The sequence below is a fragment of the Ambystoma mexicanum genome, chromosome 11, assembly GCF_040938575.1.
Source record: "Ambystoma mexicanum isolate Mex_15411 chromosome 11, UKY_AmexF1_1, whole genome shotgun sequence".
NCBI classification, from domain to species: domain Eukaryota; kingdom Metazoa; phylum Chordata; class Amphibia; order Caudata; family Ambystomatidae; genus Ambystoma; species Ambystoma mexicanum.
In genome coordinates, this window is record NC_090934.1 from 1,097,819,717 (window position 1) to 1,097,845,586 (window position 25,870).

At 44.6% G+C, this 25,870-nt stretch overlaps 1 protein-coding gene across 5 annotated transcripts in view; it reads right to left on the minus strand.

Moving 5' to 3' along the window:
- MYO1E (myosin IE) overlaps positions 1-25,870 on the minus strand; it is a 933,795-nt gene that overhangs the window by 113,530 nt on the left and 794,395 nt on the right. For all 5 annotated transcript variants that reach the window (XM_069624389.1, XM_069624388.1, XM_069624387.1 and 2 more), the window contains one exon: positions 8,437-8,551. In XM_069624389.1, the coding sequence (XP_069480490.1) occupies positions 8,437-8,551 (115 nt within the window). The remainder of the gene's footprint in view (positions 1-8,436; positions 8,552-25,870) is intronic.

The following is a 25,870-nucleotide window of genomic DNA, read 5'->3' on the forward strand; positions in this document are numbered from 1 at the left end:
TCATTCAAGGCAACGTGTGCATTTTGCTTAAACAAACTATATTGAAAACGTTTTTGTTCGATGTCTGTTTGATATCAGTATAATCAAAGATTGATAAGTCTTACAAGTCATTTTACATTGCAATATTATCTTAAAATTACAGTGAACATTTGTATGAACCAGCTTAACCAACAAGAAAATGCAAAATGCAATGAACTTGAAAGTGAGAGCAATATCTTTGTGTCTCAACAATGTATTCTAATGCTTTGCAACTTTATTGAAAACTTACGACTCCTGGTCTTAGAAAACAGTGACTGGTGAAAAGCAAAGGTACCCAGAAAATAACAGAGGTCCTACGTAATTTTCTGAGATCACTAATAAGACAAATTAGTCACAGTGGTTATTCTTAAAATGAGGTCCCTGATTTTCACATTTGGTTATTAGCATTTCAACAAAAGTTATTTGTGCAAAATCTGGAACACAGTTCAATGGAGTTTTCTTGAATCTGTCCTGCAGGGAGGCATGCTTGCCAACCAGATGTTTTAGAAGTGTGCCTGAAATTATCTGGTTGAGTGTTAACTGATCAAATCAAAACGTATGCAGGGCAAATGCATTGTGAAACAGGACATCCGAGGACTGCCTGTAATGCAAGAACAATGCTGTCTCTTTGGACATGCTTGACAATTGTATTTTGGATATATGTCCATGCAGCAAAGTTCTGATTCAAATTATTAACTGAATACCAAATTAACCATTTTAAGAGAGCTGGCTAGTGTTGGGGTTTAGGTTTCATCTTAAAAACTGCTCCTACATCTATCAATCTATCAAGTAGGCTAGAAGATCTAACAAGGAAGGGAGTGATGACAGAATGTTCTAACTATGTAAAAATATTAAGCTGAGTATTTAATTAGCTTGGAAATGCGTGGAAAAAAGTGAAGACATTCAACTATCTGGGGATCAGGTTCTCCCTTTAATGCTTCCTGGATATAACAGGTGACCAAAAGCGATTTGGTGGCCAGTAGGCGAGGAGGAGCTACTATGTGTATTTCTAATAGTAATGGATGCAGGGCAAACTCCCCCACCTTAAAGGTGTACAGTGCCCGGGTATACTCAGTAATTCTTTACAGTGCTGAACTATGGGACATGACCATTTCTTATGCCTTGAAGTTGGTTGCAGAAGAGGCATTGATTGTGAGGCCAGCCTCCAACCACTTTTGTATTTGGTTGAGCTGTGGTAGTCCTCATGTGCCAAGGCCTAGACTCCTTGACATTATGCATACCCCAAGAGCAGCCTCCCGGCAGTTGCTTAGTTAAATGAAGTCAATATATACATGAATGAACTTGGAGAACCTATAGTTGTTTCCTGAGCGGAAAAAAGCACTTTCTTAATGGCAGTGTGATGTAACTCATGGGCAAGTGTCCAAGTCCTTTAGTACTTAGAGGCACATTTATACTAGGGTCCTGAGCAGAATTTAGATAATCTAGTGTTCTTTTTAATGATGCGATTGATGTTATTGCAAGTAATATTTCTATGAAGCATCCTACCCTTGGCATAAGGGATGAGTTCATGGAACAAGGAAACTCTGATAGGAGCCAATTCTGCTCTTCCTGGAAAGAGGATATGATATGGAATTATAACGTGCCTATACACAAGTGTTTCAAGGCACGACGAGGCAAGGGAGGGGTAACAGAGGGAAGACAGAGAAAACGATCTTACTAGGCCAGGTGACATTGATATAGTGCAAGTGCAGGGGAGGGGAGAGGGAGAGAAATGCGAGGACGGGGGAGCAGTGCAGTACATAGTATAACACTAAAAATAAAACAATAAATAAAAAGTGCGGCGAGCTGGTGGCAAGTGCAAGGTTAAGTGCAGACATCAGGTGTCAAATGCTGGTAGGGGGCTGTAGCGATACATAAACAGCCCCCGAGTGCAGTGTTGCCAGGTGGGCAGTGCCGGTGTGCAACTGGCGGGAAGGGAACCTAGGCCGAGATCAGAGGGTAGCCATGTAACCAGTGCAGTATCAGTTTCAGCCAGGAGATCAGGAGGGGAGAGGAGGAGAGAAAGCAGAAGCAAAGAGGAAGGTCTTGAGGTGCTGCCGGAACAGGAGATGGTTCTCCTCAAGTTCAGAGAGGCAGGGAGGCTGTTCCAGAGGGATGCCCCAGCCGAAGAAAGAGATCTACCACCAACTCCTTGCTTGGAGAAGTGACTGACCCGGAGGGTGTCGGAGGCGGATGAGCGAAGAGCTTGAGAAGCATGAGAGAGTTGAAGGTATTGAGGCCCCAAGCCACAGAAGGCCATCAGGACAATGTAGAGGGTTGTGAACTTAATCCTCACCACCACTGGGAGCCAGTGCAGAGATTTCAGTCCTGGAGAGATACGATCCCTGGGCTTCAGGCCAAGGACAAGTCTTGCAGTCCTTTTTTGGATGAGTTGCAGAGGGCGGAGTGTAGAGGCAGTGTAGAGGCAGGCAGATTTAGAAAGAAGCACCGGGGAGGTGGTGGTGGAAGAGGGTGCAGGGGGCGGGTCATATGCCATTCTTCCACTGGTTCTTTTCAGGCTTCTCACAATGCCAGAGGAAATGGCTCCCTTTCCCTTGGCATTTCGCAACACCAGGCGGAATGGCTCCCTTCCCCTGGTCTTTCTCAGGCTTCTCACAATGCTAGAGGAAATGACTCAGTTTCGCGACACCAGGATCAGCAATAATGTTCCTCTCCCCTCTATATTGAGAAGCAAATGGCTGGATTTCATCATCAAGAACAGTGAGATAAGGAATAGTAGGGAAGCCCCGCTTTTATTTGTAAATTAAGGGAAGGGTGAGGTGAAAGTTGAAATTGTTTGAGCATTTAAGTATGCACTTTTGCAAATGTAACCACTATTAGATTGATCATGGGATGATTTGGTTTTCACTTATTATTCAGTTTGAATGTTTTTTAAACGATATACATATTTGATTAGGATTGTTTTAATATGACAACCTATGTATTTTGTATTGTTATTTATCAGGAATGATCAAATTAAACCATTTTTAATCGGTTGATTGAGAATGTTCCTGGGGAGGAGGGAAGCATCTTAGGTGGAGGAACACAAAGGCTGGAACAACAAAACCCTACATTTTAAACAAATTGTTTTGTTCCACCCTACACCTTAAATATTGTTGTTAGAGATTTGAAATCTCTGTGGCCTTAATGAGTACCATGTATAGATGGCTCTGCGTTAGGTTAGCGTAGTCATTCAGCATCTCTCGCCAAAGGCAAGTCTTGCAGTCTCTCTAGTGTTCATAGAGACAGACTTTCATGAAGAGTGAGCAGTTCAGAATTCATCATATTACGATAATCCAAACATATCAGAACTTCAGAGTTTAATTTCATTGGCATTTTGACTGGTGGGGCAACATTTCTTCAATCGTATCGGTATATTGTCACAGCACCCACGTGACACTGTGATTTGCAGTCGATACTCAAATTGAATTCATGTTTGTAGGAGTGACAGTCTAGTTGGCTTTGAAACTCTTTTGTTGGGAGGCCAGTGCACAAGACTATACCCTAATTGGGCTTGGGTGTAATTTTATAATTATTTCATAATAGAATCCTTTTGATACCATTTAATGGACTAACTAAACCTATCATACTGAGATGAGAGCATAATATTTCACTTCGTTCAATAGAAATGATCAAAACTTGGATCTTGTTTTATTTTAAAACTGGACTAAAACGGCACCAAACCCTTTCCTTGCAAATTATTTCATAGAACGTGCCGAGTATGATATTCCATCACCATTGGTGTGCATCTAGCGTACAGCTGTCAGATTGACTGTCTTAAAGTACTCATTCATAAAGTGTCTTTGATCCCATAACACATATGACCGGATCTGGGCCTCTCCTCTGGTAGAACATATTGTGTATGATCACTTGGAACACAAGCCAAGTGTACAGTTTGGATATTCTACAGATTCTTAAATACAAACCCAAACCATGAATAATCTGGGTTTCAAACTCTGGATTAACCAGCCTACCCATGAAGATATACATGCCCGTTTCATCATTTCTCATTTAAGTTAGACCTCAAACAAACCACACGCAGGGAACTCTAAGGTCTGATCACCATATGTTACTAAATTAATAGGAGACTGACAGCCATTACATAAATAATCTAAATAAAAGAGACAATACAAAATACTATGAGTTTCATTATGGGGTTGCCGCCAACCCCCTAACACCAGTTCTACCACCTGACTTCCCGGTGCCACTGGGACGTTACAAGTCCCGGCGGCCCAGGAAGTCAGGTGGCAGAAAATGTTAGTCCCCGTTCCTGTGAAGTCCCATAGGACTCCATGGGAATGGGAACTCGGAAGCACCAGCACTGTTGCTAACAGTGCCTGTGCTTCTTTGAAAAGTCTGCCTGCAGGGGCCGTTGCGCCCGGCAGGTCTGACCCTTCCGGGTGCAACGGTCCCTGCAGGCAGACTCGTAGTGTGAAGGTCTGGAAACAAGGGTGTCGGTGAGCTTACCGGCACTCATGTTTCTGGACTGCCACACTCGTTATGAGGCCCCATATCTTTATAAAACAAATGAATACAATCAACAAACTAAATTTTGAAGAAAACTTCACCCCACCCGAGGACAATAATACCTCCCTCATACTAGAAAAACTGAATGTAGAAATCACTATGACACAGGTTTATTGCATCAAAGAAAGAGAAAATAATTAAAACCACAATCAAAACCAACAATAAATAGGATAATGATGAACTCGTTTTTCTTAAAAGAACAAGTCACAATCTATGGAGGAAATTAAAGCCACCTAATGACAAAGGGGTATTCAAAATTCAAAACAGGGTCTGCCTTAGAATCATTGTAAGAAAGAAAAAATAATACTATCAAAACCGTATCTCTTCTGCACAATGTAAGACTAGAGAAGTTTTCAAAACGTGCAATAAACTTACTGGCCAGCAACAAACTAGTAATTGACCCAAACCCAAAGGAAGTTGTGAATTCTCTTGCTAGAGCCTTTCAGGATTAAACGGTCTACATTCAAACTAAAATTCATTACCAGAAATGATCAGGCGGCGCAGCCACAAAAAACCAGGGCCATCCACCTACCTTTATGTAATTCAACTCCATCATAACTGAAGAGCTAATAATGATGGCCAAATAACACAGCCACAGCTGAACAATCTGATCCATGACCAGGTAGCCTGATCATGAAAAACAGCTTGCCTGGCGGAACCACTGAATTATATAATGCATTAGCATCCCCGGGATACAGCAAAGAGGCCTCCCAGCCAATCAGGGAACTCAGAATGCTGGCTTCAGCTCATGGTAAACCCTGCTTTCCCAGTCCGCTGAGCAGAGGTAGGCTGCCATTTTCCCTGCCGGGCATGAGTTAAACAAGTCTGAGCGCCCTCTCCCCACCTGCCTTCCAACCCAAATTCCACTCCCTGCCCCACTTACTTGAAAACTGCCCGGTCCCTCGCCCAGTGCTTGGTATACTTGCTGTTCTTGCTCTTCCCTACCACAGCAATAGCCTCCATGGAAAGGGAGTAGGCACACCATGTACTCCCCTTCTCCCCTGACCATGGCAGCCACCTTAATTTGTAGTTTCGCTAGAGTTGATAAATGGTAACTGTGCCATTTATCAACTTAACAAACCTATTAGCACTCCAGTAAACAAGCAGAGATACGATTAACAATAAAACCCTCTGGGAGGGGGTAAAACCAGGTCTGATAATGCCACGGGCTCACATTAGAACCCTCATTCTGCTCTGGCCTTTAAATCGGCCCTGGGGCATTATCTGACCCGGTAATGCCCCCTGCCATCATGGTTTATTGATTAATTATCAACATTGGGTAGTATTCTTACCACCATAAAACCTGCTCTAAAGCAATTGACTGCTGACCAAGAGATACCCGAAAACGACAGCCTCATTTTCAAGATTCCTTTCATTGCTAAAATCCTGGAAACGATAACTATAACCCAACTGGTTCTCCACTAGGAAGAGAACTACCTACTTCATAAAAAGCAATCTTGTTTTTGCTTAAATATGAGAACAGGAAAATTGCCTCCTTTTCATGAAGGAGAAAACCCTCAAAGCACATGACAAAAATTAACCAATCGTAACAGTACTTATTGAACAGCTGCCTATGATGACATCATCAATCACCAGACACTAATACAAAATGACAAGTTCTGATGGGAATTAATGATACTGCTTTGAAGCGGAGCCCCAACTACCAAGACGATTGTACCCAAAGGCTAAAAATGGGAGAAATCAACTCAACAATTTTCCCCTTAAAGTGTGGAGTCCCCCAAGGCTACAGCATATTCGCTGGGCTATTTAATGATGTTTATATTAGCCCACTAACAGACACTATCAAACTCTTCTAAAAATCATTCCAATTATATGTTGATGATTCCGAGGTACTGTTGAACCTGGAACCTGATTTGAAGAATCCGAATATAAATTATCTCTTCAAGAGAATCCACGATTGAACCACAAATAACTCGTTGCCTCATTGATATGATATGGCATTTATAATGTGCCTATACATAGGTGTTTAGAATTAAGACATTTTTTTTCTTTGGGATCCCAAACCAGGCAACATAACCTTTCAAACAGCAACCCATCATGGGCATGGCACCCACCCTGTCAGACCAGATAAAGAATTATTTTGACACCAAATTCTCACAACAACCAAAAATAGTTTCCCTAACCCAAACATTGCACTTACAGCTCCATATTCTTAGGTGAATTGTCCCCTACTTCGAAATGGCACAGAAAATTGAGGTGACTGAAGCCTTTGCCCTCTTTCGCCTAGACTATTGTTATGAGGCTATCACAAAACAAAAAAACAACTAAACCAACTCCATCTTTTTCAAACTAAAGCAGCTAGACTTCTTTTGGGACTCAAACCCTACGACCATATCTCACCAGAATTGAAAGAGACTTCATATAGCTCTGTAGCAAGGAGAGTAACACACACAATCAACTGTATTACTTTCTGAATCCTCCAGTAGATTGCTCCTAAATGATCTTAAATCTTAAATAAGCAAATCTGTACCTACAAGACTGTTAAGATAATCACAAGGTAACAACCTAACTACATCTAGATTCAAAAGACTGAAACACAGAGGCAGATCCCACGCAGTATTAGGTTAGAAATTCAGGAACAAACTCCATAGCACCTTTAAAAAGGGAATATAACCATAAGAGGTTGAAAAGGGGTGTGACAATCTGGCTCCATGAACATAAGAGCTAATCCAGATATGCCTGTGTGCATTAATCAATGATCCTTCCTGTCCCGCCCCCATGACTTCCATACTTGATCTTACCACACTTACACCTTTTGACTTCACTTCAACAACATGGCCGCATTGAGTCATTACCTTAGAACCTCAAATTTGCCTGCTTTGGACCTGTCAAAGTTCACCCGACTTGCTCCTACGTCCACTTGTTTTATGTTAGTTGTAAAATGAATAACCTGCAATAACCAGCATTTCTGTAACCCATGGTGCCTCAGCAAAGGCTTCATTCACACAGTGTGTAACTCAACTGGGGGCTCGCCTCTTGGATACCGACAGTAACCAAGCAGGCTACTTGGGCATGTAACCGTATCCTATGCGTTCTATTCTTAGTATTTATGTTGAACCTCTGCATTGTACCCGATGACCTGTATTGCTTTTCCTATGCATCTTCATAAATTAGGGCATTATAAAAAATTAAATAAATATAAATAAGTTAATAGATACAATGGTCAAGTTTAAAGTTCCCTGTGAGACGAACACATTAACGGCTATGCAGCCAATGAAAATGTCTCCTATCGAACATTTTTACTGAATAATTTGTCTTGCCAATAATTCCGACTGGGTAATCAGACCAACCAGGAACCTTTATTTAAAAAACAAAACAACTATATTTCAATTATCAAAATAAGATGAGAGCAGACAGTTAAGGAAAACAAACGCATTTAAAACGGTTCAAAATGGGCAAAGAGCCAACTTAGCAAATAAAAAATAAAAAAGACAAATTTAACAGAAGAGGCAAGGAGAAGCAACCTAGAAAAATAGATTATATGACCGGTTGTTCAAAAATTAAGAAACAATTTGAAATACAGTCATTTTCTTTTAGAAGATAATGACTCAACAGGCCAGCCCAGTAGATATCGGCACACCATCCAAGTGAAGGGCCTGAGCGAAGCATGGCACTTTAATATGGTTTTGGTGGCACTATTACTGATTGGGACTGGCCGCCCAGAGAGTCATTATCACAAGTTTCAAAAAATGAGGGTGGCTAAGTGTTAATGTAACAAAAGAAAACATCAAATGTTATGCCAGCAGTCAAGGATGCAGTGTTGACGGAAGCTCATGTGATATATTTTCTCTGGCATGAAGCACCTTCCAGCCACGTGCAACTATATGCAAAATAAATACAATAATTATCCAAAATGAGCGCTTACTGTACCTTGCTCTCTCATTTGCACATATTTCTTTCGAGCCACATACTTCCTCCATGCCTTCTGGATCGCCCGTGCATAGCCATCGTACTTCCTCTCTCGCATCTCCTCCAGCAGAAAGAGCTGTGGGAAGAAAGGCAGAGGACAGGGAAAGTGTTAGAACTGCAAAGTCAAAGTGCTGCCAGCTCTCCCCCAAAGCCTGCTCCCATTGGGCAGGTTCGTCATTATCCCAGGCAGTGCTTCAAATGAGAAGAAATCAAGGGGAGTATTTATGGGTGGGGACTGGAGATGCGTGTGTGCATGGCCTAAGAAGCGCAAGTATTTAAGGAACTTATAGAAGTGGAGGGGCCTAACTAACTTCTAGTTTTCAATTACAAAATACACTTAGCATGAAAGTGAGATAAACCATTTTCAAAACGTGTATTGAAAGGGTGTTTCGATCACTACTCAAAGACGTCTACGAAATGAAGACATCCAAGTAAAATGGTTAAGATAGTTTAACCACTACTCCCACCAATAAAACGCCAGAAAGGCTTAACTATTCCAGCCACTCCCCACCTCCAAACACTCAAAAATATCCCCCCTCATCGGCCTCTCATTAAAAGAATTTGAAGACCTCTTCTTGTGTTTAGAGCTTCCAGGCATTGTCGAGGGAATCTGCATGCGGTTGGGTCAGGGACGTAATTTCACCAAAATGCCCGGGGTAGCGGAGTGACATAACATGACCCTTGATCTCCAATGACATCACAAGAAGTGATGTAATTTGACTCTACCCCAAGTTACATCCCAGGAAGTGCTGGCACAAGACCTTTCACCCCTTGACAAAACAGGAAGTGGCATCACATAGCATTGTTCTTCAGTACACGAAGAAAAATATGGTTTAATATTACTGTAATTTGATATACATTTCATACAAGAATGGATCACCATATGTAGCGTTAATATCAATGTGTATAGTTTGATAGGTCAAGGACATGAGGCAGACAACTGTTACGATTATTTTTAATAAAAGCCATTTATTAAAATAAAAAGGTTGGACAAATACCTCACTATCCCTACCCCAACACAGAAATCTCTGCCTAACATAAACTAACAGAAATATTCTAGCAAAACAGATTTTATCCCTAGCACTAATACACAAATACAAAAGGAAATAAATGGCATTCAATATAAAGCTTTGACAATACTTGTCTCCAACAGTTCCCCTTCCCCAAGTTTAGAACCAGTATGCCAATTGAAAGCAAAAGTCCAGCACCAGCTAAGTACCGACAAGTACTGTTTGCTATGGATCGCATTTTCCTGCCAGGACTCGTGATTAAAGCCCTGCTGGAGCTCCGTGCAACTTTATCCTTGTAGCGGCTTTGGTGTACTGAGACTGTTTATGCAGCCGGAGGACGTCTGATCCTGCAACATCTAGCCTGCCTGGCGTTGTCTGCCAGAAGGAGGAGCTACATACTCGAGGGAGGCTCCGCCCACCCTTCTTGTGAGACGCCCCTTCAGCCTCTATATAATCTCATTTCCCGGCGCACCCGCGCCGTGCACCAGCTAAGTACCGACAAGTACTGTTTGCTGTTCGCGGGTTGCCGGGTGCCTTACTATTATCTGCTGGGAGGCTGTCTCGCTGTCTAGCGACAAAGTAGGCTACTGCTGATTATTCATTTATTTTATTTTATTTTGAATTTGCAGGTACTTTGTGGTCTCTCATGTTATTTTTATTTTAATTATTTATCTAATCATAATTGTGCTGCTGTTAGCTTGCAAAGCTACAGGGGAAGTAGCAATAAGTGATATCCGTGTGCATTGACTAATTGACGTAGTATTTATTTGTTTATTTATTTGTTTATTAATTTATTTGTTTATTTACACTAATTTGTTATTGCACAAAGCCACCTGTTGAATGACACACTACACTCTGACCACCAGTATGCCACCCATTTCAGAGTTACGGGCAAAACTGGATGGTTAAGGTCGTGATAACACATCTAGAAAAATACTCCTTCAGAGTCGTCTAACGACCTTATTACCAAGTGCTGGTCGCACTAAGTCTAAGCGCTCGGTTTCAGTGTCTGATGACATTAGATTATGTTCAAGCGAGAGCGCAGTCCTCGAGGGTGAGGGCAATGTTGACCATGTGCTTCTTACAAACCAGTCTGTCCCTTTGGTGGCAAGCACAGTAGATCAGCCGCCTTGTATCATGAGTTCTGACCCCTCACAGTCAATTGCCCCTGGTCCTACTGATGTGGAAAGCAGTTTGAATGGTGCCCCAACAGATACTACGATAATGGCCGCCTGTCTTTCTGAAGATACACGTCCCTTATCATCTGATTTATCGGGTGATAAGATGCCACAACCTGTATTATGCTCTGTTTTGGCTCAACAAAAACTGGGGCAAGCACATACGCACTTGGCAATGATAGGGGAAATTGAGGAGGAGGACATTGAACTCATGAACCTCACAAATAAAACTGAGGAAGAAACAAATGAAGTATTATATATTTGCTCGAACACTGGTGACTTAATTCAGCTTGAAGCATGTAACAAAAGTTACTCCAGTGCAAATATTGAAGCCTTATCACCTGTGCTGTCTCAGGGTGAAAAACATGCAGTGGTGCCAATAATTTCACCTGCAAATAATGTAAACCCCCCATTGAATCTACCGATGAATCAGTCTCATTTATAGCCCCTGCGCCGAGGCAACCACGTTTTGATCAGGGTGCATGGGTCTCTGACTTCTTTTTGAAACCCATTTACAAAGATAACAGTTCGTTTCCGGAGGCTTCGGCCCTGAACAATACTCTTGCGGCCATGAATACAGCTCTACTATATGAGGTCTTAGACCTGAAAGTTACCAAACAAACCGCCTACATTGAACAACTACTCCTAATAAATTCTAAAATAGAGGTTCAATCCAAGACAGTCCTGCAAGTTCCTAAGCTGACTAGTGACAAACATTCACAATCAGCTTTCACGCAAACATCTGAGACTGACCGCATTTCTTCCTTGTCCATGCAGCTGTCCGTCGTGCCGAATAAGCACGGTCCATTGGCTGTAGACCGAAGTTCAAACATCGCAGGGGAGGCCAACTCAATTGCTAATTCCCCCAAAGTGCCAGAGCCCTTAGCCTTTGCCTCAGCAGTGGCCCCAACTTGTTCTATAGTTGCCACCACCTCTGCGGCCACGGTACAGTCCAAGAAAGATAGGCCTCCTCAAGTCCCACCTGTCACAAATATGTTTGAAGTATTTAGCACGGTAGCTTCCAAATCCAGCAGCTCATGAGCAATTAAAAAACGAAAAGTGCTTGTGGCTAAATCTCAGATAACTAGCTTAAAGCTGCCTATTGGAATTAAAGTGAAGAATTTAATGGACTCACACATAGATCAGTCTACTGCAATTGCTTCCAAGTCTAGCACTCACGCTCAGGTGGTGGAACAGAGGGTTGTTCCACCATTACAATACAAACCATTAGATGATTTGGCGCAGCTGGTGACGTGCATTGAAAATCAGCGAGCCTCTCAGTCAAACTTGCCGGAGACTATGCCTCCAATGTCCTCTGCTGTGACTGCGATGGCTATAATTGAGTCCCATGAACAAGAAACCATTGCCCAGAGTATGCCTGTTTTGGCAGCGATTCAGAAACAAATTCAAAGTTCTATTGAATCTTATTTAAAGTTGCTGCCAAGTCAGTCATCACAGATGTCAATGGATGAGCAAGGTAGTGCACAACAACCATTGATCTCAGTTGTTCATGCCACAGCCCAGAATTCTAAATCTGATACTGTGAAAAACATAAATATGAATGATCTCACAGAGCAGGTCGCATCAAATACCGAAGCTCCTCAGAAAGTCGACTGCTCTACAAATAATTTACAAGAAGAGATCAGGGCCTCAGTTGAGGCCTATTTGGCACTGAATTCCAAAGCTAATCCAGCTGAAAACCATGAACAACATCCGTTGCAAATGCTTCCGGCCCCAACTCCAAAACTTGTTCCAGTCTCACGACAAGAGATGCGGGATGAAATTAAAGCGTCTATTGAAGCGTATGTCCAGCAGTCAAAGGTCTCTAAACAAAATGCTATGATGGAAAAAAGGGTTTCCTTCACTGAGGCCCTTACTAAAGGGGCCCTATCCAGCTTCTTCGAGTCATGAAGAGAGGTAGGCACGGTCTCCAGCAAGATTGCTAACTCAGACAAGAGAACGATCTTTTCAGAACAAGGAAAAGACAGATCAGATTTACCATTGTTTTATCATTAAGTGCCGAGACACGCCATTTAAAACATATGATTTAAACTGGTCCAGTGTACTTAACATTTGTGCGGAAATTCTGGCCTTATCTGCTATATCATCAGTGGATATTGAGCAGATTGAATTTACAAACCACACTGATCTGTCCTCAGACAGGTTATACATCCGGTCATCTTTGATGGCAGAGACTTTTTGGCAGTCTAGAATGTCTTTACTTGATTTAGGGTTGAGTTTAACACAAGAAACCCTTGCTTTGCTGATCCTCCTACGTTGCAAGGCCATATGTCCCGAATTTTTACATCGACTCGTAAGAGTCTATACCCCAGCAAGGTTTTTCAGATCAAGTAAGGCCTGCATAACTATGCACAGATATGAAGGCCTTAAGTTAAGTATGATTTCCTGGAACACTAGAGGGCACCGTCATCTCAATTCCACTTCCACTGCGGAACTGACTGACATCGATATTATTGCGCTCCAGGAAACCTGGCTTTTATCACCTCCTATCTGGGACTTACATGTAATTTTGTTTACACCGGCAGAAAAAGGTTTTCTGGGTAGACCCAAAGGAGGTTTATTATTAGCGGTCAAAAAACTAGTGGTTTCCATCTGAAACCTTGTCAGTCTCCCACGCCATCCTTTCAAGTGGTTAAATGTTCTACCAGGCATCAAAAATTAGCAATAGTAATATTTACTGGTGTACCAACACGTTAAAATCTGAGGACTTTTTTGATCAGTTTGTGGAAATATTAAATTTCTTAACCCTAGAGGTTGGATTGATGTATATTGTAATATTAGGTGATCTTAACCTTCATCTCATTCCAGACGGGGATGTGGAATTAACAGGCGATGAGACGATTTGGTCTACAATTATGGCAGACCGGAACTTTCTTATGATAAACGGTAATGTGGGGGGTGATACCCCCGCTCAGGCAACTTGGCAAAGAGGCGCTCAGCATGCCATAATAGATTATGCATACATCAATGCAAATGTATTTAACTGTGTGCAAAAGTTGGAGGTGATACAAACTGACCAAAGTGACCATAATAAGCTGAAGCTATCATTGCAGATCAGAAAACCCCAATTAATTCTGTCAATGAATGCAAACATATCAGATGTGGTAGTTAACAACGGGGGTAATAGACTGAATTGGAATCGAGAAAAACTACAAAGCTTGGACCAAAATCTTGAAAAAATGTATCAAAGCACAGGTTTGGTGGAAAAGGATTATACACTTGCCATGTAGATGTTTAAACCAATTGACAGTGATAACGGTTTAATTAAGCAACAACATATTCATTTTTTTGACATTAAGAATAAAAAAGCTGGGTTAAGACGTGAAATTCGGCAATTAATAAAGTCGAATAAGGTAGACTCTGCAATTAAAATTAGATCATTGAAGCAGAAATATAAAAAATGGCTTAAAATGAGAAGAGCAAAACAATATGAATTGGATGGGGCGGCCATGCTGAAGCAACTTGTAACCAAATCTACAGCTGGCATTTGGGCATTGCTTAATCACACCTCGGATAACCCCAAAATCGTTACCCAGACTAATTCGATATCGACTGATACATGGCAGATGTATTTTCAAAATGTAGATCTTTCACCTTTTCACGACATGTGACTATGGCTCCATTTAGATACAGTAGCTGGCAGGTTTCTATTTGACATCGATGACATAAAACTTTGCATCAAAAAACTGAGCACTTCCCGAGCAATAGGTTCTGATGGTCTGCATAATGCTATGCTAAAAATGCATGTCGACGAGTGGGCAGGTATTCTACATCGTGCCTTTGCTCAAGCCTTTAAATCTGGCTTCATTCCCGAGACTTGGAAAAAGTCCATCATTCTCCCTATTTTTAAAAAGGGTGATCGAGAGGACCCCAGGTCTTACAGACCAATAGCATTATTGGACTGCCCCGGGAAATTGTTCGCCAGGTTGTTATTAAATGTATTTAACAATTGGCTAAATGGTAAGAATCTCCGAGATCCCTTCCAGACAGGGTTCTTGCAGGGTATAGGCACTGCAATCAATATTGTTACCCTTTCAAGCATCATTGAGAAAGCCAATCAACGTAAACAGCCCCTGTATTTTGCATTTATTGATTTTAAAATGGCTTTAGATGCTGTCCCCAGGGAGCTTCTGTATAAAAAACTGTCTGATGCTAACTGCCCATGGAAAATTCTGAAATGGATCATACAATTACATACAAACACTACGATCCAGGTCAGATTGACAAAGTCTGTTAACTGCCCCTATTGAAACCGCTAGAGGCCTGAAACAGGGATGCTTGCTGGCATCAGGGGGCCGTGGCTACATGGCCATGTAAGCGGACGTGTCCTCAGAGGAGCTCCTGCCGATCCTCCATTGATCCGTGCTAAAAGTGCTCCCAAATGCCGCTGTAATGCTGGAAGAGACGTGCACATATACATGAAGAAGCAGAGCTTGACAGGAGCGTGCTTTGAGCCTGCAGGACGCACAGGTTTAGAAGTTGTATGCCTCGGGAGATCGGTAAATACACACAGCCAGTGGTCTCAAAATGGCGGAACAACGAGACTGAGAACAAAGGAACATAACGAGAAGACGAACCACCGCGAAGCCAGTGGGGTGCAGACGAAGATAGACAATATGTTTGAAAAAGCTTGAAGGTACTACCTAAGGAGCTTTGCAACCTCTGCGCTGCACCAGGGAATCACGGACGGGGCCAGAGGTGCTGACCGGCATTGCAAGTGACGAATGCAGTGTTGGGATAGGGGTACAGAGAGGGCCGAGCATTCCGCGGCCCCAGACCGGCACCCACGCACTTTGGGGGCTGCGAGGGACTGGCTGTCTGTCGGCCTGCGTGGAAGCTTGGAAAAAGCAAAAGAGGAACGCGAGCACTGGAGACGCAGATGCCTGCTGGCTGGGTCCGCGGCCGCCAGGCGCCCGAATAGTGCATGGGTTGTGGACGTCCAGAGCTGGCGTGAGGCACGGAGGACTGAAGGCCCGCAGCGGGCCCGGGTGAAGATGGCTGCGGTCGCGGCAGGTGCGACTTTGGGGCACAGGGGTCCAACCGCCGACCTGTGAGGTGGACGGGAAGGTGCTGGAGATGTGCAGAAGGCAGGGGCTACACAACTATATGCCCGCAAAAGGAAGGGATGCGGATGCCATACGTACGAAAGCAGCGGAGGCGCAATAAGCGCATGAAGGCACCACAGTAGCACGCAGAGCAAGCCCACTCTGGAGGCAGCTCCAGCGGGGAGGAGAAGTGCGCACTGTGATACAGTCCCCACAAGCAGTTACATAGTTGCCGGAGCCAAAGCGATGAGAGCGGCCCCAGCAACGTACAGCGGGCGAAATTGACACGAGCAGGAAGAAATGGCACTCTAACACTGCACTGGAAACAAGTGAGCCCAAGACACGGGCAGGCTGGCCATAGTGGTGGGCCCTTGAGCACAGTACAGACGCTGTGTGCCCTTAGGGAGGCACGGACGAATTTAAATTCACCCTGGCAAAGAACACGACAAGAAACCACAACAGAGGCGCTGGAAGCGCGATCGTTGCACCCTGGGCTAATTATGTACTGTGCCAGATTGTACATGAGCTGGCCCACCTGACCAGCGGACGCACGACAGGGTGTCACATTGAGCAGAATTAACATTGCAACGCCCACAACACGGAAGAACACACACTAACCCTCTCTGGGATTTTGAAATACTGCGCGAGCGCAGGTACGTGGGAGGACACAACCCACTCTAGAGGTGGGGCGTGTGATAAGGACATACTTGAACACAGTCTTGCGAGAGGGGTGGCGCTGCTGGCCCACATCTGAATAGCATTGCATGATGTCTGCCAGAACTGTCCGACGCAAAAGCAAGCAACCCACACTGGAAGCTTACGCCAAGTCGCCCACTGGAGCAGAAGGCGGTAAGAGCAAGGACACTACCGCTGCAGTAGCGGAAACACCAGGCACGATCCAAGAAGTGCTGGCAGCGATTGCAGACTTGAAAATCGCCTGGGAGACCAAACTTGGCCTGGCAATTGCAAGTGGGTCTGGACCTTAAAATTGGTGCGGGCCAGGAGGACGTCAATCTGTTGAGACAAGATGTTTGCACGCTTGCGGAGCGCACCGGAAACCTGGAAAAGGAGATGGCCCCGAATACGGCGGCATGCGCCGCCCATGGATCGGAACTTCATGCCCTGGTGCAGCGTGTGGGTAACCTGGAGACCAGGGCGGAGGAGGCAGAAGGGCGCGCCAGACTCAATGACATTCGTATCGTTGGCCTGCCGGGAGGAATGGAGGGACCTAACCCAACAGAATACGTAGAATCCATGCTCCTGCAGGAAATAACTGGTGGTACACTGACCCAGGGGTTTGCGGTCGAGAGGGTGCATAGGGCCTTGACAAGGAGACCGCCCCCGGCACCCCCCCGCGGCCGCTGATTGCAAAAATCTTGAACTATCGGGATTGTGAAAAGATTTTGGAATTCTTTTGGAAGGGGGGAACGATTGAACGGGGGCCGGCGAAAATCACGGCGTACCCGGACTACACTTTGCACGTACAGTGTAGCAGGATGAACTTCGGGGCAGTGAAAAGAAGGCTGAGAGAGGCCGGTCATCGATATATGATGCTCTACCCGGCCAAATTGAAAGTGTTCTACAGGAACAAAACTCTGTTTTTCGAGACGCCGGAGATTGCTATGGACTGGCTGGACATGCTGGGTCGCCCTCAAGAACCAGACACCAAGTTGGGAACTGTAGAAGATAAGTAACACGTGGCGTGGTCATCTTTGGGGACTTGCCAAATTACACTGCGACTGGAATTTATTATTAAATAAAGCCTGTGAGAATAGTGTTGCAGCTATATATGCTGGCAAGATACTCGTACATGGAGTTAAATTAAGCTTGTGGGAATTTGTTGCAGTAAATATGCACGGGTGGGATCCGTTGGATGTAACTTTCCAATTCAGACAAGTGGGAGCTCCCTGGAGTCATTCCTCGAACCCCTTAGTAATACACTTAGTTAGGTCACTGTTAGACCGGTGACACCCCGCGGGGTCCTTGTTTTCAGCCTCGAGAAGGGACCAGACGCGGGTGGGCCTGAGATCCAGGGATGGAGCTGGGCATTTGTTGGGGTAGGGTAGGGTGGGGGGAGGGGAAGGATTGTGTGCAGTGGGGGCAGTGGGGTAGAGTTTGGGAACGGGAAGGGGGAAGGTTTTGGGAAGGGGGGGGTTGTTGAGGGTGGGAGGGCCAAGAGTCGGACAACAGGTCATCAGGGAAGATATTGGAGAGTTGGGGAAAGCGGAGATGAAGAACATTGAGTAAATGGCGTCGGGTAATCTCAGAGTGGTGACCTGGAATGTGCGGGCCTCAATAGTTATCTGAAACGCAACAAAGTGATGATGTATTTAAAGAGGATGCGCATTGACATAGCCTTGCTACAGGAGACCCACCTCACCAAGGAGAAGCTCGAGGTAGTTAGAAGGAAATGGAAAGGGAGCGTTGTAGGCACCACATATTCTATATATGCTAGGGGGTTGATCACCTGGGTGGCACCGCATGTGCCGTTTCGTATGCTTAGCTCAACAATAGACCCAGAGGGCAGGATGGTGGTGGTGGCGGGGATCCTGGAAAATAGGGAGGTGAACATCGTAAATTTGTATGCCCCTAATCATGTTACAGCAGCATACTTCAGGTCCCTATATAGAAAAATTAGCCCCCTGGCGGGTGGTGCGACGGTGTGGGCAGGGGATTTCAATTGCACACTGAACACCAGCATTGATAGGTCTGTAAACAAATCAGGGAAGCTAGCGCCAGCTGCTAAAGCATTGAGGACCCTACTGACAGACCTCGGTCTGGAGGAAGTGTGGAGAAGGTTGCACCCAACGGATAGGCAGTATTCGCATTATGCGGCGCCACATGACCTACACACAAGATTGGATTATGTGTTTGCCGCGGCGGAGATAGCAGGAGAAATGGTGGGGGCCGAATACAAAGCCAGGGTGCTATCCGACCACTCGCCTTTAGTGGTAGAGTGGCAGCATCAACCCCCCAGAGCGCGCATCCCGACGTGGAGGCTCAGGACAAAGGCTCTGCAGGATGAGGAATTTCGAGAGGATCTGAGGGCAGCTATCGAAGAATATTTTGAAATTAACACGGGCAGTGTACGTTCGGTAGGTACCGTATGGGAGGCATTCAAGGTGGTGGTGCGAGGGGTAGCCATATCAAAATCTAAAGGGCTTCAAGGGGGTATTGAACGGGAACTGCTGGAAACAGAAAGAGAGCTGGAGGGCCTTACCCGTAGGGTGGGGACGTGAGAACAGTGCTAAGATAAAAGATTTACAATTAGCTTGTATGGAACTCTGGGACAGATTATGCAAATTAAATTATAGGAAATATACGGAGAGGTTACATGCAGGGGGAGATAAGCCAGGTAGACTACTGCCCTGGCTATGTAAAAATGAGACTCCCCGCCCAGTGATCGGAGAGGTTAGAGATGCGGATGGCCGAACTTACAACACCCAAGAAGCGGTAAATGGAGAGTTCCTTAAGTACTACAGACGTTTATATGAGGACACGGGAGAGGACAGGGGCCAGGAAATACTGGAAACAATAGAGGATGTGGGGCTGCCCACCTTAGATGATCTAGAACGCGCAGATCTGGACGCCCCCATCACCGTAGACGAACTGGAGGCGGTGATCCAGCACCTCCCCACATGCAAGGCGCCTGGGTCGGATGGGTTACCCAGTGAATTTTATAAAGCATATAGGCAGGAGCTACTCCAGCCGCTGCTGCCTATGTTTAATGAAGCATATGAGCAAGGGGAACTGCTGGCGTCCCTCTGCGAGGCGGTGATCGTCCCACTCCTGAAACCAGGCAAGCCGGACACTGACTGCGGATCATATAGGCCCCTGTCCATGCTTAACCAGGATAGCAAAATACTCACGGCAGTGCTAGCTAAAAGACTAAAGAGAGTCATCGGCAAGCTGATACACCCGGACCAAACGGGTTACGTCCCAGGTAGAAACATCACAGATAACCACAGGAGGCTACACCACATTATTAACCAAACTAAGGGAGACTCTGGAGAGATGGCCATCGTGTCGCTGGACGCGGTGAAGGCCTTTTATTCAGTAAGGTGGCCGTGGTTAAAAGCGACCATGAAAGGGTATGGAATGGGACCTGTATACACTAGATGGGTCCAGCTGCTATACAGTGCCCCGACTGCTAGAGTTAAAACTGGCCCCACAGTCTCAGACAAATGGCAACTCAGCAGGGGGATCAGACAAGGTTGCCCCTGGTCGCCCATGTTATATATCTTGGCATTAGAACCGCTGGCAATATGCCTGCGACAACAATACGGGGAGGTTGCGATCCGCCCAACGGGGGGCACACATCTGATATCATTGTATGCAGACGATATGCTTCTCTACCTGCGTTACCCGGAAGAAAACCTACAATATGTGCTGGAGGTAATGGATCGCTATGCCACCCTCTCGGGCATATCGGTGAACCCTGGGAAGTCCAGTTTGTTCCCCTTGGGAAGGTATATGAACACCCCAACGGCGGGGCTACCTGTTCTGCAGATACCTTGGCAGACCGTGACATTCAGGTACCTGGGGGTGAATATTTATCATAAAATAGAGATGGAGCACAAACATAACACAGTGAAAGCGATTGAGGGTATCAGAAATAGCATTGTGTTCTGGTCTAGGTTGCCCTTGGCCATGATGGGGAGTGCAGCTCTGCTCAAAATGGTTGTTATGCCCAGACTCTTGCACTTCTTTGTGAATGTCCCATACTTGATTACCAGACACTTTTTTGCGAAACTCCATGGCATGTGCAGAGGCTTTATATGGGGCAACTCCAGAAATAGGGTGGCCCTGTGGAAACTGCAGAACACCTTTGATAAGGGGGGTATAAACCTGCCAAACTTTGAATTGTATTATTTGGCGGGGCAGCTGTTGTATGTGGCCAGATGGCTGTCAGCGGAGGACTCGGTGGAAGCCAGGCTTTTGCGGGGCGACTCAGTCCCATATTTTTTTAGAGAGACAGTGTGGATGCATGGATCTGAGATGGTGGGGAGGGTGGGACTATTGGAGATGGGCTGGAAAGTTTGGCGCAGAGCATGGAAAACGGTGGGCGATCCGGACCCACTTTCTCTGCAGGTCCCGCTGGTGGCACTATGTGGTGATGACCCCCAACTGTTTGAAGCAGTCCGCAGACATTGGGAATCGGTGGGCCTGGCCACCCTCAGAGATATATTGCAGGAAGGGGAGGTATCGGAATTTCAGAGGTTGCATGAGGAAACAGGGGCACATAGCGGCCAATATATTACATACATTAGGCTCTTGAAGCGGGTGAGGGGAAGGTGCCACCAGGGGAGGAGAAGAGGAAGTGGGCCCCCTGATGGCTTGGAGGCAATTGGTGACTTCAATGGTTACACCCCACCAGGTCAGTCATGAATTAGAAGACTCAGATGAGTCAACAAGCACTGAGATACCCGAAAACGCTCATGAAGATGACACTGATGTTTCGGCTCGAGTTTGTGGGGACGGAGGGGGGAGGACGGGAATTGCATAACGGATTGGTTTGTTTTTGATTATGAACGTCCTTAATGTTGTAATGTTTGGTTTGTTGGTTTAAATAATAAAAACAAATTTAAAAAAAAAATGCTTGCTGGCATCAGCCTTATTTAATTTCTTTATTTCAGATGTTCAGCAAACCTTTGCCAAACTGATCACTGACTCTACAAAAATCATGGGGGTACAAATTCAGTGGCTATTATACGCCGACGATATGGTACTAATGTTGCACACCCCCAAAGGATTACGGAATTTACTGGGTGCCTTGGATCAATATACCAAAGCAAATGGTATAACCATTAATATTGCCAAGACAAACATAATCCAATTTGGTACAAGAAAACAAAGTCTAGCTCGGCTTTTATGGCCATTGCAAAATTCCCGATTATATCCAAGCAGCAGGCGCACGACCAGTACAATAAACAAGGGCTGCATAAATTGCAAATGTCTATTTTGCAAGCCCGCATTATCAAGGCCAGATACTGTAAATTCTCTATCTCACCGATAATCACTTATTTCAAACTAAATGTTGTTCCTGTTATTCTGTACGGACCGAGACCCAGAAAATAATGTCCTATCCTTATTGGGCCATGAGAGAAGGTCAATTCTGGAGGAAGGTGTTAAATTTGCCTAACTCTCAACTTTTGAGATATGAATTGGGCTTAATTTCGATTTATGCAATTTATAAATGGAAATTATGTGCACTATATCGTAAATGTTTACTGAATCAATTGACAAAAGGAATTACCAACATTATTTCTACCTATTTACTGAGTTCACTGGATAACTTTCCGAAAGTTTGGCGTTCAAAAATTCAATCTATTTTGGAAAAGGCCCAAGTAGATGCAATCTTGTTAATGAAGAATCCAAATAGAGCTAAAATAAAAATCTGGGAAGCTGACTGGATATATACTCGTATGGCTTGCGCCAATTATAAAAACTTTTTGGAATATCCGCTTGAACTGAAACGTTACAATAATGTGGCAAATTATATGGTGAGGTCACCCAGTCTCAGCCAACATGATGGCTTTATGAGGTTTAGGCTGAATCTATGGTTGACAAATGATGTGCTGAACAGACGTAGCAATGATGGTATTGTTTTGCATTGTCGATTCTGTAAACAATATGCAGAAACTCAAACATTTATGTACTGAATGTGAAGAATTGCTATTAGGCCGATGCGTTCATTTTAAGCACCTATTTGCAGAATATCGAGTCTTGACATCAGAGAAATTATGGGATTTTTTATTTTACACCAAAAGAAAGGCAGTGAGATATGCCTTTGTAAATTACCTTTATCAATTGAAATTAGAAATGTATGTCTTGCTGAAATGATTGTATAGAGCTTGCTCAATTGATGAGGAGGATATTTGGAAAATTAATTGTCTTATTTCTCTTCTATTGATTGCTTTTCTCTGGGTTTATGGTTAATTATGACTTCATAACTGATGTCTTAATATCTTGATGATCTTGTATTTGATTTTAATTTTTAATATTAATGAGCTTCTTATTCTTATTCTTTTTAATTTTAATACTGGCATTATATTTTTTCTTTTTATGTATGTATTGTTAAGTTGAAAGGTCTTGAGTTTCTCGTGACCAAAACAACTAATAATAAACAAAAAAAAAGTATTGTAAATTGGTCTGCAATCAACGCCTTACAACCAGTGAGGATAAGGTTTCAAACAGTTCTTCCAATATGGTGACAGTAAAACAAAACAGTTAGTCAGGATGGTTCCTCCCTTTAGTGGTTCAGCATTCAGCTTCTTGCTACCAGCAAGAACACAGATGGTTCATGAATTCCTTCATTGTAACAACAACCTAAGCGTGAGATGATCTCTCTTCGATTCAATAAGTTCCACAGCAACAACTTATACTTTGAATCAGGGATGTCTTTTCCATAGGTCAACAAACTTTGCAGCAATAATATTTCACTCTTCACAATTTCCGTCTGGTCTACTAGGTTGGCAGATCCACTCTAAAAGTCCCTTGCCCTGGTCCACTCTCCTGTCAGGACTGATCTCCTAACACTTCTAAACATAGTCAATAAATCTTTACAGTTTTTCAGCTTCTTCCGACAACAGCCTCTAGGCTTTGGCAATAACGTTTGAACCAATTCTTTACAACAACCTCTTGACTTTGACAATACTGGTTTGACAGCAACCTCTTGGCTTTGTCAATGCTGTTTTCTCAAATTTTTCTGAGCAACACTCATGGGCTGGGGCTAGCCAGGGCTGGGCTCCGGCAGCCTCCAAAATGTGGGCCTGAGCCGGGGACCTGCCGGGGGGCCCTGGTCTCACAACAACATTGCTATGACACATTATCCCACCGCAGCCGCAACAGGGGATGCGCCCGCCATTAAGTCAGGTAAGCTAACAGAAGTGCCAGCCAGCCACAGCGACACTGTGGTTGGCTGGCACTTCTGTCAGTCACTGTAAATTCCTCTGGTGACCCCTCATGCGAGCAGTCACCAGACGAAGTTAGTGTCCTTTTGTTTCCTCTCTCCCCAGGTTACCGAGGTGTCTTTGACCCTCGGCGAACCTGGGGACTCAGTTCCATATTTCTGTGTTTATAAAAGATGGTTTGAAAAGTACACAATTCAAGCCATCTTTCATCAAGATCCTGACTCCTACTTATCACACTATCACTACAATTATCGGACTTGAAGGACTGAGCAAGAAATGTGGTTTTTCTTCAGGATTTGGACTTGGTAACAACCCATAAGGATATTAGGGTAATTAGAGAAGTTAGTTTCCCATTTTCCCTGGTTGAATTCTCCTCCCATGTGATTTGCCCCCACAGCGCCACCCCCAGGGACTGGATCGGCGAGTGTGTTTGACGTGCCCTGGCCACATGAGAGGAGTTCCCGCCCAGGGTTTCTGTGAGAATCGGGTTGAATTCTTCACATAAGGCCCATATAACCAAATTACTGTTAATGTAAGCAGACATCCAACACAACAACCTGAACTATTGTATATCACTCGGGCTAAACTGTAAACAGACATAGCATCTGAAAGAGGCCTAGCCCCAAAGCGGAGACTTCCAGTGCCTGCCACGTGTCTGGCCACAGACTGGAAACGGCAACTGACCAACACAAGTCCAACCAGAAAAACAATAGTCTGGAGGGTTGCCCATAGCTGTGCCAGTGGTTGTGAATGATTTGAAACCTTCCAACCATCCCCTTTCCGTTTTCCGTATTTCGTAAGAAACCCACAGTTGTTTTTGTTAGAGGGAAGATAGAGGGGCATGATGTGTTGCAGGTCATAGTTACATTTTAAAATGTAAACAGCGCCAGGAGCTCCACATCATCCCTAGAAAAGCCTGCAGGGCCTAGAGACCTAGGCTACTCCTCCCTCAGGATGCCCTATGAGGCTGGAACATGTCTGGGGGTGCTTCTGGTCTCGTGCAGAAGGGATATGACCTAGCAGCTTTGGCTGGACGGCCCCTTTTGGGGTGGGACCAAGCATGATTTGCATATGGTCTTTCCCCTTCTGTAGTGGCTTGGCAGGCTGAAAAGAGATGGTCTGGATGATTGCCCAGAGCTGTGCCAGTGGTTATGAATAATTTGAAAACGTCCAGCCATCACCTTTCGGTTTTGCTTATTTGGTAAGTAACCCATAGTTTTTTTCTGTCAGATGGGAGATAGAGGGCAAGGGTGTGTTGCAGGTCACAGTAATTGCATTTGAATTTTTTTTTCATGTAAACAGCTGCCGCAGCTCCATGACAACACCCCTAGAAAAGGCCCATTTGATTATTTTCTTTGGTCCTTTATATCTTGCTTATTGCCAGCCTCCTCCAGCTTCTAAGCACTAGAACAGAAACTGAACCCATGTTGCACTGCATCCTCTTGTTTCCAAGCAAGTGTGTTGCTACTGAGCTGTCCTTCCAAACATATCTTTTTTTTGCTTGAGGGAGCAACAGATGGTTTACTTCAAAAGCAGAGGGCAACTTCATGTAAATTACTGATCTCACTTTGCGTTTATCTACAGTGTACCCGTAATGCAGTTCAGCAGATCTGGGTCAGGTCACACAGTGCCCAGGCAGGATTGGTGGCAGAAGCCACTCGGGCACACCCCTCTCATCACAGGCCCACTGGCTCACTGGATGTGCAAAGTGGACAACGAGAAACACTGATGAGCTTTGTTTTCAGGCTGTGCTGTCACTGTGTACTGCAGGCTGCTCTCTTACCCATTCCCAGCTAGCTAGACCTAGTCCCATACCGTTCCTGTTGCTACAGTACTGGGTATAAGCTGCACGGACAGCCATCCCTCTGAACCCAACCATTCAGGCATCCTTCACTAATGGACTGCTAACCTGTTAGAGATTGTGGCTTCCTGGTTTTTCCTGCATCCCTGTTATTTATCCAGCTAACGAGATTGAGATGCCAGGTGAAAAAAGCTGTGGCACATTTAGCTGTATTTACAACCGCCTTTTTCAGGTGCAACACAGATATCTGCTCTTGGCACTGCCTCTTTGTTCAGTGGTCCAGGGGTAGCAAGGGCAGGTCTAGGGGTAGCAGAGGGGGAGCCAATGATGTCCCTGGTTGGGGTCCCTGGCAGGATTGAAAACCCTGCTGGCAGCCTTAGGGATACGCAGCTTCGAAGACACTTTTACTCCCTAAAAAAATGTAAAT